This window comes from Polistes dominula, unplaced genomic scaffold (genome assembly GCF_049000335.1).
Source record: "Polistes dominula isolate Pdom_NZ unplaced genomic scaffold, Pdom_raw_medaka contig_28, whole genome shotgun sequence".
In the NCBI taxonomy this organism is placed as follows: Eukaryota; Metazoa; Arthropoda; class Insecta; order Hymenoptera; family Vespidae; genus Polistes; species Polistes dominula.
Genome location: NW_028300879.1, coordinates 950,241 through 962,696, shown reverse-complemented (window position 1 = coordinate 962,696; position 12,456 = coordinate 950,241). Strand labels below are relative to the sequence as shown.

Sequence of the window (12,456 nt, the reverse complement as noted above, 5' to 3'; positions counted from 1 at the left end):
TAATGAAATAAAGTTTCTTGTTTTTAAAATTTTCAGAGTTTTGTTCTTGTTTCTTTATTTTTATTTTGTTTAAGAAACAAAATGTTAAATGAAAATATTAAAGTAGTTTACTTTTATCACTTTCTTTCGTTGGAAATATATTAATAATTCTATTAAAACGAATAATCATGGTATTGCTAAAGGGATTCTTATAAATCAGTATATATCTCTTAAAGTTTACAAAAAATAACAACTACCAAATCATTGTTTTATAGCAATCAAATTATTTCAAGCAACAGTCAAAAATGTTTTGTACAAGATTTAATCATTTGTTAGTTCATAGTACAAATTATAGTCTATTTGATTTATTCCTAAAAACATTATTTACATGGACATTATTTATCGTCCTAAATCCAGTATAAATTGTTTTATCAATTAATGTAAATGTATATTTTGCAAATATTTAAATCCTCAGTTTATTTCGTACTTCGGCTACATATTTCATATCACCATATCTCATTGTATTCATAATCATGACATTTTAGATTGGAATATAAAAATGTAAGCGAGTAAAATATAATTCTAATACGAAAATGGAAAAAGAAATAGTAGCAGTAGTTATAGTAGAGTAATAGTAGTAGTAGTAGTAGTAGTAGTAGTAGTAGTAGAAGTAGAAGTGTAGTTCCCCGTGTGGGGGGGCGGGGTAGAATATCCCCTACAATGCTTCCTGCTTATCGTACAAGGCGACTAAAAGGGAACAAACATATGAGAAATGGAGAAAAAAGTGAAACACATTACAGAGCAAGGAGGTCGGATCTCCAGTTCCGGTCGGTGACGTGGGTAAGCGAGTAGGCCCCGCCCGATCATCAACATGCAACTACTCAGCATCTCCGGTAGGAAACCAGGCCGGAATGTAGGATTTAGTTACTGAAAACTGGGAGACTTGGGACCCCTTCAAAAGAAAGGGAAGAGTACAAAGAACACCCCCGCGGGAAAGAGCACACTCCTGGACAGCATGTACCATGGGGAAGGAGGAAGTTGCGAGCGAGAAAAAGACCGAGACGGAAGATAGGGGGAGGGCAGCTCATGAAGGAGTCATCGGAGATGAAAATGTTGATAGACAGATTCAGTAAGGAAGGAAACTAGGAGACAGACAACCTTTGCAAAAATAGGCAAGATTTTAACCGTGGACAATTTAACAGCAGAAATGATAGCCAGCAAGGCATCATGGGACGAAGTAAACGAGCTGATAGTAGAGATAATGAAAAGAAAGGAAAAAGATGAAAGACGACCAATCGACAGGTGAAGCTTAGATAAGACTATTCTCGACGTAGTGGCTACAAGCTGTGTTTCCGAGATGGAGTGAGAAGAGGCAGGGTTTTTTTAGTGGGTGGAAATCCCACACGCCCGAGAGGGATGTCTTAAAAAGATTTTTCCTCTGTCGAAACAAACACAAAAAAAAAGTAGAAGTAGTAGTAGTAGTAGTAGTAGTAGAAGTGTCGTAATAATAATAATAATAATAATAATAATAATAATAATAATAATAATAATAATAAAATAATAAGCACATCGCGAAGATATTTACAAGCTATAAATTATATTATTACATAAATAATATAATTCGAATAATAAATAATTGTAAGACGGGAAATAAAAACTTGACTATTTCTGTATTATAAATTAGTCTAACATTGTCATCTATGAATATGATGAGCACATGTGCAAATTCTGCAAAATCATTGCATATAGACGCGTTATATTGTAGCCTAAATTAGAATTATTCTGCATTGTACCTTTGATGTTAATATATGAAAGGAATTACTAAATAAAATGAGAATACTTAAAACACTTCCATGCTGTCCACATCTATACCAATGTCAAGAAAATCTTCCGTATAATCTTGAACTTGTCTTGATTCAGAGTGGTGTTCAGTGTGATCTGGATCATCTGTAACGGGACTAGGTGGAGGATTAGTTACTGTACGATCGGAGTCTAAAGGCATTCTGTCCATTCCTACACCGCGTCTTAATCTTGCTTCTTCTGCAATCTGTCTGGTTGAAAGTTCTGCTCTTGTTAGTAAAGTTGGAAGATCCTTGTCAGAACCATCTAAAAAAAGATATAGGAAATATTATACAAAATTATTAAACTATATTAAATTATATATATATAAATTATTAAATGGATAACTTCTTTATATACTTAAATTTGAAACGTACTTTCAAGATTTCTCATAAGTTCCTGTGTTTTTTTTCTATTCTCATCGACTTCTACATTTTTATTATTTTCTTCTGCATTCTTTTTTCTTATTGAATTGAAATATTTCTCTGATCTTTTCTTGTGGAAGATGTTCGTCATTTTTTACAAGCCATAAATATACACCACCTGCAGTTCTTCTACGAGATCCGTTCATTATTAACAAACCACCGCCTTCTTCAATTTGTTTGGTCTTCTGAAAAAAGTCTATTGCTTTTTCTTTTCCAATTATACGCACTATTTTGCCTATAAGAGAAAAAAGTAATCATCAAATATTTATGACACATATATTTTGCTTTATTAAGAAATAAATTATTAAAGAATATAAATGTCAAATTACTTATAAGAGAATCCTTTTTTTCACGAAGTTTATTTGTAATATCGGTGGCGACTTCTGAATCTGTTGAATCTATAGTCGTACTTAAATCTGCTATAATACGTACAGATCCCTTCTGATTTTCAACTTCCATTGAATTTCTCCTTTTTCCTAATCTAAGTTTCAAATTGTGTCTATCAGAATTAGTTCTTTTATTGGTTAATCTCTGTCCAGAATATCTTTCATCATCTGAACTATTATTGTTGTGAGATTCATTAGCATTGGATGGAAATCTAAGAGTAAAATTATAACTTTCGACATTACGTTGATAAAGTTTCTTTGTAACACCACATGAAACTAAATCTTCCGTTAATGATTCTTCTTGAACCTGCGTACACCATACTTTGTATTTATCATTATTTGGTCCCCAATTATTAGACAAGCTTTTTGTTTTTTTTATTTTTAACTTAGGTTTTTTGTTTCTAGTATGTGCGGAATCAGAATCCGAATCACTTTCCGTATCATCGGTATCATCTGATTCATCACTGTATCCCAGTTTCACTTGCTCTTCCTTTGCTTGTACGATATGAGGCCTTTGTAATACATTATATCCTTCGAAGGCATCACTTGGCTATAAACAAAAGACAAATTTTAATTCACAGTAATTCACTTATTTTTCTAATGCAATTTTATTTTTGAATTTATATAGAGACGTTTATTTTAAAAGATATTTTATCTATAAATCTGAAATACTTGAAAAAGTATAACAATCATATTTTTTTATAAATTTATTAAAAGTAACAGTCTTGTTGAAAATATATCGTATTATTAATAGATTAATGTAATCATTTATTAAATACGAAACGAGAAGAATCATTTTATGATGACAAAATATTTCTATTCGTATACTTTGAATGTTAGGTTAGGTTAGGCATTTATTGAAAGTAAGACAGCTTATTTTTTACCTCTTCATCAACAACTTCTCCATCTTCGAGGTCTACAGGCTCTGCTTCCATATTTAAACTTGGAAAACGATTTGTTTTCTAACGAAAGAAAAGATTTTTAATGAGATTTATTTGTTCCACTTATTTTAACACAACATAACACTTCAAACACTCTTTTTACTCTACATGACGGAGGTAGAAATATAGGAGAACGAACGCAGTATAAAAAAAAGTGTCCGCCAAATGTGGAAGAAATAAAGTTTTAGTCCAGAGTGCGCTGTAGTCGCATGAGCGCCGACTCGAACTACGGGTTTAAATGTCTCTTAGGTCGTCGACTGTTAATGTTACGCATGCCATGCTCCAATAGGATTACACTGATCGTCATGCCGCCCTAGTGGCAGAAATAAGTATTAGTTTCTTCTTACGTTTTCAGAGGACGGAGAATATTAAAAATACCCTATATCGTTCGTCCTCTTGTGTTTCTACCTCTGTCATTTACATATTACCCGAGCTCGTTCTTTTCTTCATTGTTATGACTAAAATAACGTTTGCTGTTGTTCCCTTACTGTGATTGGTTGAATATTCTATCTTTTAACCAATAAAATTCTTCTATAACAAGATAGTTTTCTACGTATTTTAAAAAGAATGCTCGTTTATTCTTGCAGTATTAAACATAGAGAAAGTATTAATTTTCTAAAAAATATTTATAAATTCAAAAGAATACAAGGTTATAAAAGAAAACATGATGTATTTTTTTTTTATTAATTATAGTTGTGCATGTAAAAAAATATTTTATCTAAGAAATCCAACTACAGGTCTTGTTGGTCCAAGTTCTGTTTCTTTTTGTAATGCATTCATAAGAGCATCATTTAATTTAAGTGCAACAGTTTTACCCATCTGAAAATGATTATAAAAAAATTGTCATTAAACATATTTTATACTTTTTAATATATTATTTATCTTTACTATAGCATATATCATAAAAAATAATATTATACTCGTTTAAATATTAATATAACATGTCAGAAATACCTCGAGCATTTTAATTAACGTCGTATCCTGCATACTACCATATCCTATTTTAACAATCGTTGAAAAATTACCATTTGGCATTACAGATACAATTGTACTCACTGGACTACACATTTCTTCTTCTGAGGTAGGATCTATTATACAATTTTCTCCTATCTAAAATAAAATATAATATGCATTTCTGTTCACTACTGATAGATAATAACTATTAATTTAGACTGCATTCATTTTTGACAATATCTGTGTATATGCTTACTTTACACAAAGTGACAATAATTGGGTAGTTAGTAATATTTAATTTAATGCAATCAAAAGGATCATCTGATATTTGTAATTCGGCTTCTCCACCATCAAAAGTTGCAGCAGTTACCCTTGGTATTTCTGTATTGTATAAAGCAGCTTTTACAGCTAAACCTACAGCATCAAAAAGATTCCCACCACATTGTAATATCTACAGACATATTCAAATGTTTTTTTATGTATCATGAATTTAATTATATTTATATATGTATAAAAATATATATATATATATTTTTATACGTAAATGCAAATATTTCTTACCAAAATATCAACAAACATTTTCCAACATTTTTTACTTGGTAAAATACACAAATCTTTTAAATTAAATGCAGCCGGTGTCTGATAAGATAAAGATAAAATTCTACTTATTTCTGTTGCCAAATCATCTCCGCCTTTACCCTCAAAGTCTGGTGTTGCATTTGCAGAACTACAAAAATAAATAATATATAAAATTTATATGAATGGTAGAGGTTTAAATGATACCACATGTAAATAACATACCAATCTACAAAGAATTCTAATTTTCCTTCATCTGGATGATCAATATACGGTGAATCTATTTCTACTTTAACGCTGACAAGAACATCAGTATTTCCTATTCTCAATCTTGAGGAACCATGTGTTTGTTCCATCAAATTAGTTTCAATTTCAAATGATCGATATTCACACCTTCTTCTTCCATCGTTTCTAAGATCCGCCTAAATGTGTCAAAAAAAAAAAAATATATATATATATATTAGTCAGTTTTCTAATATAAAAATTAAATTTGTTTTCCCTTATGATAAATAATATACATATATTATTTACTTACATCCACTCCATGGAGAATAAACGTTTTTTCTCCTAAACTCAATGGAATTGTAGCCATTTCAATAAATTACATTAAAATAATACTTAATTTAAATGCAATTTATGCATACATATATAAATTATACAAAATTTAAAAAATTTTACTTATATGTTGTTTGTATCTCCAATTGAATTTTGAGGTTAGGTTACTACACCTTTAAAGTAAAATAGTGACGATACTTTTAGGATGCACATTATCATCTATATTTAAAATGTACTACTTGAATTAAAAAAATATTTGTATATATTTTTTAATATTTTCATACTTAAGATATGAATAATAATAATAATAATATAAAAAAATTATAAATAAATTTTTTACAATATAACATATATATATATATATATATATTTAACAATATAATTAAATTAATTTTTCAAATAAGTGAAATGAAAATACGTCTCTTGGTAACATAGATTTTTAATTTTTAACAAATTTTTTATTTTTCCTTATTTATATCAATATATTATTAGTATTGATATATTATATAACTTTTTATAATTTTACATACTCGAAAATTAATTTTTATTTATGAAAAGTAATTAAAAAAAAAAAAAGAGCCCGTACGAAAGAGAGAGAGAGAGAGAGAGAGAGAGGGAGAGAGACAGACAGATACCACATTCTGCGCATGCGCAGCGATTATAATTTGTTCAGAAAATCGCGCCAAATTACTATTTGAATTCCCTTAGTTGTTTGGTTCTTTTTGTTAATCTAATATATTTTATGTTTGATCGAAGTATAAGACTGTTTGTGTCGTGTAGTTTGAATCGTTGATATTTCTTTCATTGTCAATTGTTGATGAAGATTTCATTTGTTTAAAAAAATTTATTTACAGAAATATATCAAAATGATCTTATCAAGTAATATTTTCAAGGTATTTTAATCTAGTTTCTACTTTTTTTTTCCGACATAATTTTATAGTATTTTATTAAATAAGTAGTATTTAGATTGTCATTTTTATAATATACTTTTAAAATTGCATTAAAATAAGTAATATTATTAACAAATTAATTTAGATTAGATGGATGAAATCGTCACAAATTTCTGTCTTAAAATATCAATATTTTTCTACATCAACAAATCTTTCTTCTACTTTGGTAAAGAATACAAAAAGTTTTCAAAAATTTAAATTAAAACAGGCAAGAATGCAGGTAACATTATTTTCATTTATTATCTTTTAATATTTACTAATGTTTCTTCACAAATTCTTTAGAAATATATTACTTTATAGCGCGATGATGGAGTTCCTGTATATTTAAAAGCTGGTTTACGTGATAAGATTTTATTTAATATAACATTGGGTTCAGTTTTATTTGTAGGCATTGAAACTATTCGGTCATTACATGAACTCATTGAAAATTCTTAAATTCCTTTTTGACAATATTCAATACTAATATATAAATAAGTTATATATCTGAATATTTGTTAAAGTTATACGTTTCAATGTTACGTATTTAATAAAATAGACGAATTACGTTAATAAACTTTTTACTGCTGAAAAACAACATTAATACACAATATATATTACATAGATAGATAGATATAGTTATTTTCTTACATTTAGTGTTGTATAAGCTTTGGAAGAAATTTGTAAGGCACTTGGTTGTTCTGCGAATACCAATATGGATATTAAATTGTATATTAATATTAATTAATAGGAGCAGATGATAGTATAAGAATATATTATTATATTATTTATTTTTTTATACATTACATTAAGTTATATAAACAGAATAGAAAACAGATAAAAGATTTTTAGAAATTTAAAAAAAACAACGTTTAAATGCAAGTAGTACAAAATTATAAGATTTCATTTGTTGCAATTGAAATTTGATAGAGTAATTGGATAAAATGTTTGTACCATAAACAGCCTGACATAATAATTTTATTGTACAGCTCGTTCTTGTAACAAAATGTATGTAAATTGAAGTAGATTTTAATGTATCCGTAACGATTCTTTTTAACAGAAGCTTTGGAATTTATTTATACATTAGGATATGTTGTAATTTATCGTTAATGGATTTAAAAGGTAAAAGATGAATGATCGTCCATATTGGTAAAGCAGAAATATCAACTAAAAAATACAAGTTCTTTCATATCACAGGAAACATATTTACATTATTCTTAAGATATTTCTTGTTTTAAAGAAGATGATTTGTGACGTAAGGATTCAACTTCTTCAACTACTTTTTCATTATTTGTTTTACTTGTATCTTCTTTAGAAATTTGTTCTTGACTAATGTCAATAGCTATATTGACAGACTTTGGAGGAAGTACAGCAGATTCTCTGTCGATGTTTACAGCATGATCATTTTTGTTAGAAACTTTATTTAAATTTAAGTTTATCCTAGAGCTGCTTATTGTCGAAATATCTATTGAAGCATCTTGATGTGCTTTCGATTTTATTCTTTCATCTTTGTGTTGTTTTTTATCTTTCTCTGTGATTTGGTTAAGACTTACCTTTTTTATAGCATTTATGTCTGATTGCGGGATTGTTGCTTTTGGTATATTAGTTTGGGTATGAATTAATTTTTTATTGTCTAAACTTAAAGTAACAGCAGGGCTCGCTTTAGTTTTCTTTCTATGTTGAATCAAATTTTTCAAAGCTTCGCTAAAGTCCATTAACGTTTCTGATATTGGTCTATCCATATATTTACCAGCTATTTCATCAAGTTTATCATCCTCTTCAGAAATTAACTCATTTTTAAGATGTTTAAATTGATCTATTATTTCTTTTAAACTTTCTTTAGCATCCTTAACGATTTTCAAGTTCTGATTATGTGTAGGATAAATATTTAATGATTCTGTATCCTTGTTTTCTATCGTTTCATCTATCTCGTTAGAATATTTATTATTATTTAAATGAGCCCATTGCTGTTGAGAATTGGAATCTTCATACGTAAAATCTTTTTCAAATTCTTTAAATTGATCTATAATGTTTCTAATACTCTCTTTTACATTGATCGTAACTTCTTTATTTTTTTCTTCATTTACAATTTGTTGCTTCTCCTTTATTTCTTGTTTCATTAAACTTTTTGGTTTTACTTTTGATTCCACTTTCGTTTTCACTAATTTTTTAATCTTCGTATTAAGTTTATTAGCAGGGTCTACATTATCTTTTTCCTTAGTTATTTCTTTCTTGACATTATTTATCAGAATTTTTTCTTGAATTCTTTTTTTAACAGTTTCCTTGACGTCACTAGTATTTTCAGAAACACCTATGGCACCACTTTTAGATTTTAATTGAGTCGTTGTTGTTGATGATTCCTTCTCGTAATTAACATTCTTTTCTATTATCTTTGGATAAGTCATATCAAAGTTATCTTTTGTATTAATTTTGTTGTCTGCAGATATGATTTCAGATTCATTTTCTTGACTTATTATATCCGTTTCTTTAGAAATATTATCTAATGAATCTGCAGATGTTTCGACAAGTTGTTGTTTATTCTCATCTGGTAATATATCCGACATATCTTCAGATAAGGTTTCTCTTTGTTCCATAGAATCAATTTCAGTTTTAATAAAAGATTTTTCATTTGAAGATAACGGTTTTCCAATTTCTTCCAAAGATTCAACGATGTCGTCGAGTATCGGCTCCATAATTTCTAAAATGTCATTCGTTACATTTGAATTTGTATCTGACATTGTAGTATCATTTTGAGATGAATTATTCGTGGTGGAAGGCTTGACAACTTTAGCTTTATTTGGATCGTATTTGATATTAGCTTTTCTCTTCATAATGAATATAGTTGGTTTAGTTTTGATTCTAATTGGTGGTAAAATATTATAATTTAGTGTTATATGTGAAAAACCATCGATTGAATCCAAAATTTCATGAGTTTTTAAATAAGGTTTTATATTAGGTGAATATTTGCTTTTGGCTTCTATTAATAAATGCGAATATTGTAACATTTCTGGATCAGTAAAAGTTAAATCTTCTCGTTTTGAATATCTGCAAGATTATTAATTCATTAATAATTAAGATATATTTTTAAAATATCATACATTAGTTTGATATTATTATTTGGTTACTTACATCCAAGATGAATTAGTTTGGGTAAATCTTGACACTCCGGTTTGTGCTGCCAAATTATCAATATGTACGTATACTGATTCAGTAGAGTTTTGTTCAAGTCTATGCAATCTAGCGATGGCCAAACCTCCTGGATAATTACAACTAGCTACGCATAAGAGAAACATTGAAAATATGGCATTTAAAATCAAATGTCCGACAACGATTAGTGACAATATTCCATTCCATGGTGATTTTCCTCTATTTTCCCATCTGTTAATTATAGAATTAATATTATTAGTAAATCCTTAATATATATAATTTTATTATTAATGATCAAAATAATTACATTCTGTGACATGCAGCTGCTGTTGCAACGTTTAGCAAGGGAAAGACATATATTATAAATCTTAATTCCTTATGTGGTAAAAATGAAAATAGTACCACAAATATTATAGCTGGTACAGTAAATGCACGTACACGTGCGTCCCATAAAATTCCCAGAGGAATTAAAACATATGAAATAGCTAAACCGCGTGGAAGTGCTGAGTAAAAGTACCAGAGAAATGGAGATGTCTATTTGTATATGTTAAGGCAACATTAATTATGTTTAACATATTACTTTAAGGTTAGATAAATTACTATAAGGTTTATAAAAATGTTTAAGGATACACCCCATTCTCCACTTTTATTGAGAATCGTGTTGAAGTAAAATACTTCTCCTTCTGGCCATAATAAACGTTTCCAAAAAATAGTGTCTATTCCAACAGTAAGTGCTAGGAATAATATACCAGCAGGTATAGCAATTTTGAGTAATCTAAAAATGAAACAATCTATTAGTCTTTGTAGTATTGATATTTTATGAGGGGGAAAAAAAAACAGAAAATAAGTAAGAGGATGAGATAGAAATTTTGGCAAAAACATTTTCACTTTAAGTTTATAAAAGTATTCATCGATTTTCAAAGTAAAGTATGTCTGATAGTTTTATTCCTTATTTTTTAATTTTTTTTTTTTTTTCAGTATCATTCCTGAACAAAAGCAAGTACTTTGTAGATAATAAATTTGATACGCAAACAAAGCTTACAAATCTGTGCAGTTTTGCAGAAGATCCCTTGATGATTCTAATCACTTCTGTATGTAATGTTACAGCCATACTAGGTATCAATGGTCCGCAATATAATATGTAAATACCTTGGAACAGAAAGTTTCTGGTTGGCTATATCATATAAAAGGAATAGTCCCAAAAGTATTGAAAGTTCTGCTCTGAATATGATTATGGCTGCTGCCGATGACCAAATAAATGTTACATGATTTTGTTTTAACCATCCGTATAACGCCAGCAATACTACAAATTAACTTTATTATAAAATCTAATAGTTTAATCCTTTTTTTAATGATATTATTTAATAACTTAAATTAATGATATAATTACCTAGAGGCATAGCCATTATATTTGGCAAAGGACGGCTAAGATAATACATGAAATGGTATTGTGTTACCGTAATAGCCACAAACCAATTAGTGAATTTAGTACCAAAGACATTTTCTAACGCATTTCTATAGAGTTTCAATGAACCTATTACTAACAAACCCAACGTAGCTCTTACTGTAAGAAATTACAAAAAAAAAAAGATATTATTTCTTAATGAATATATCAAAAATAAAAAAGCTCATTTTGGAAATCTTTAAATAATCATTCTTGAACAAATAACTTACCTATGTATTGAGCAAGAAATTTATTAATATTAAAATATTGAATAGTTGCCACAAAGGGATAAGCAAGACTTGATATCACAATAGGTCCAAGAAAAGTACGTGGTACAACTCCAGGAAACTCATGATGATCATACTGTTAAAATAAAAGTTTTATTAATTTATAATGAAACAAATACAAAAAAACAAAAAAAAAATGTATAAATAGAAATCCAATGAATAAGACAAATCTTGAACATTTAGGAAAAACGAATTATTAATTAAATTATTATTATTATTATATTCACATATACAATGAAAGAGCTATGTATGTGTGTATATATATATATGCATGCATATCTTGAAAAACAGGTGCATTAATGCAACGATAGGTCAGCTGATTGTAAGATTATAAATACGCGCATCTCGTGCTAAAAATATAATGCTGTAGCTTTTGCGTAATATCAAATCGTTCATGTTCGACAACCTGTCTGTCAACTAAGATAAATAATCTTTCGTTCAAATTAACTACAAATTTTGATATATTTATAGAAAGAGTTGTTTTACTTTTTTTTTTTTTTTAATATAAAAATTAATGAAAAATCAATATATTAATTACCTCGGATAAATTAAAGCCATGATACAATAGGTCGTGTGTAGCTTGTAGATTAAAACTTTCCTCAACTTTGGTAAATGGACAGTACAATAAATGTATCATTGCCACTAGAATAATTAAATGATCCATGATATCGTTGTTTTATATTTACTATTAATTTCAATGATATTGAACGACGATTCCTTTCTTGTTCATGATCAACTCTGTAAAAGATATTTAATAAATTTTTTATCGTAGTATGGTAAAATAGAAAAAGAAGAAGAAGAAGAAGAAAAAAGATGATAATTTATATTACAAATTATATATCTGGCACCTCGTCGTCTGCTTCGTTACTTTTAACACTTTCTACTACATCCAAGAGTTGTGAGAAAATGTCAATAATGCCAACGTGTTGAATAATTTTATTCCTAGTTATAGTGATTTTTGTTTATGTTGGTATGTTACCGTCTGAGAAATGAATAA

The 12,456-nt window shown here is 28.1% G+C and overlaps 3 protein-coding genes and 1 long non-coding RNA gene across 5 annotated transcripts; 1 reads left to right on the top strand and 3 right to left on the bottom strand.

The window, feature by feature from the left end:
• Window positions 1–430: 430 nt before the first annotated feature.
• Phax (phosphorylated adaptor for RNA export) lies at window positions 431–3,729 on the bottom strand. The gene is given in 5 exon segments (XM_015325068.2): window positions 431–2,085; window positions 2,196–2,259; window positions 2,261–2,478; window positions 2,573–3,179; window positions 3,514–3,729. Coding segments are annotated over 5 exon segments (1,206 nt in total). The 5' UTR covers window positions 3,565–3,729; the 3' UTR covers window positions 431–1,819.
• Window positions 3,730–4,177: 448 nt separating this feature from the next.
• Rrp42 (exosome complex component Rrp42) lies at window positions 4,178–5,901 on the bottom strand. 2 transcript variants are annotated; one of them, XM_015324881.2, is made up of 7 exons: window positions 5,779–5,901; window positions 5,636–5,667; window positions 5,326–5,522; window positions 5,086–5,251; window positions 4,781–4,975; window positions 4,525–4,680; window positions 4,178–4,389 (listed from the first exon to the last, which is right to left on the bottom strand). In XM_015324881.2, the coding sequence occupies exons 3-7, from the start codon at window positions 5,454–5,456 to the stop codon at window positions 4,285–4,287; spliced, it is 753 nt and encodes a 250-aa protein (XP_015180367.2). In that variant the 5' UTR covers window positions 5,457–5,522; window positions 5,636–5,667; window positions 5,779–5,901; the 3' UTR covers window positions 4,178–4,284. The 2 variants fall into 2 exon arrangements, with proteins under 2 accessions (XP_015180367.2, XP_015180366.2); XM_015324880.2 differs by having other exon boundaries at window positions 5,636–5,887.
• A 507-nt stretch (window positions 5,902–6,408) lies between these two features.
• Window positions 6,409–7,040, top strand: LOC107068548 (uncharacterized). Its single transcript, XR_001476021.2, has 3 exons — window positions 6,409–6,548; window positions 6,691–6,825; window positions 6,906–7,040. It is a non-coding gene; the product is annotated as an uncharacterized LOC107068548 (long non-coding RNA).
• A 105-nt stretch (window positions 7,041–7,145) lies between these two features.
• On the bottom strand, window positions 7,146–12,396 carry Alg12 (Alg12 alpha-1,6-mannosyltransferase). Its single transcript, XM_015325066.2, has 9 exons — window positions 12,290–12,396; window positions 11,998–12,197; window positions 11,403–11,535; window positions 11,119–11,292; window positions 10,878–11,031; window positions 10,359–10,503; window positions 10,036–10,262; window positions 9,711–9,959; window positions 7,146–9,626 (listed from the first exon to the last, which is right to left on the bottom strand). Exons 2-9 carry the CDS (start codon window positions 12,121–12,123, stop codon window positions 7,799–7,801), a joined length of 3,036 nt encoding a protein of 1,011 aa, XP_015180552.2. The 5' UTR covers window positions 12,124–12,197; window positions 12,290–12,396; the 3' UTR covers window positions 7,146–7,798.
• Between the last annotated feature and the right edge of the window lie 60 nt (window positions 12,397–12,456).

What these genes read in the sequence shown, in the direction of transcription:
- Rrp42 (XM_015324880.2), bottom strand. Translation starts at nt 5,692, where the DNA reads ATGGCTACAATTCCATTGAGTTTAGGAGAAAAAACGTTTATTCTCCAT. An exon ending in TTAGAATTCTTTGTAGATTG is followed by an intron (nt 5,252 to 5,325) that starts GTATGTTATTTA and finishes TTATTTTTGTAG; the next exon opens with TTCTGCAAATGCAACACCAG. An exon ending in AAATGTTTGTTGATATTTTG is followed by an intron (nt 4,976 to 5,085) that starts GTAAGAAATATT and finishes ATATGTCTGTAG; the next exon opens with ATATTACAATGTGGTGGGAA.
- Alg12 (XM_015325066.2), bottom strand. Translation starts at nt 12,123, where the DNA reads ATGGATCATTTAATTATTCTAGTGGCAATGATACATTTATTGTACTGT. An exon ending in ATGGCTTTAATTTATCCGAG is followed by an intron (nt 11,536 to 11,997) that starts GTAATTAATATA and finishes TTATTTTAACAG; the next exon opens with TATGATCATCATGAGTTTCC. An exon ending in ATAAAAGTGGAGAATGGGGT is followed by an intron (nt 10,263 to 10,358) that starts GTATCCTTAAAC and finishes ATATACAAATAG; the next exon opens with ACATCTCCATTTCTCTGGTA.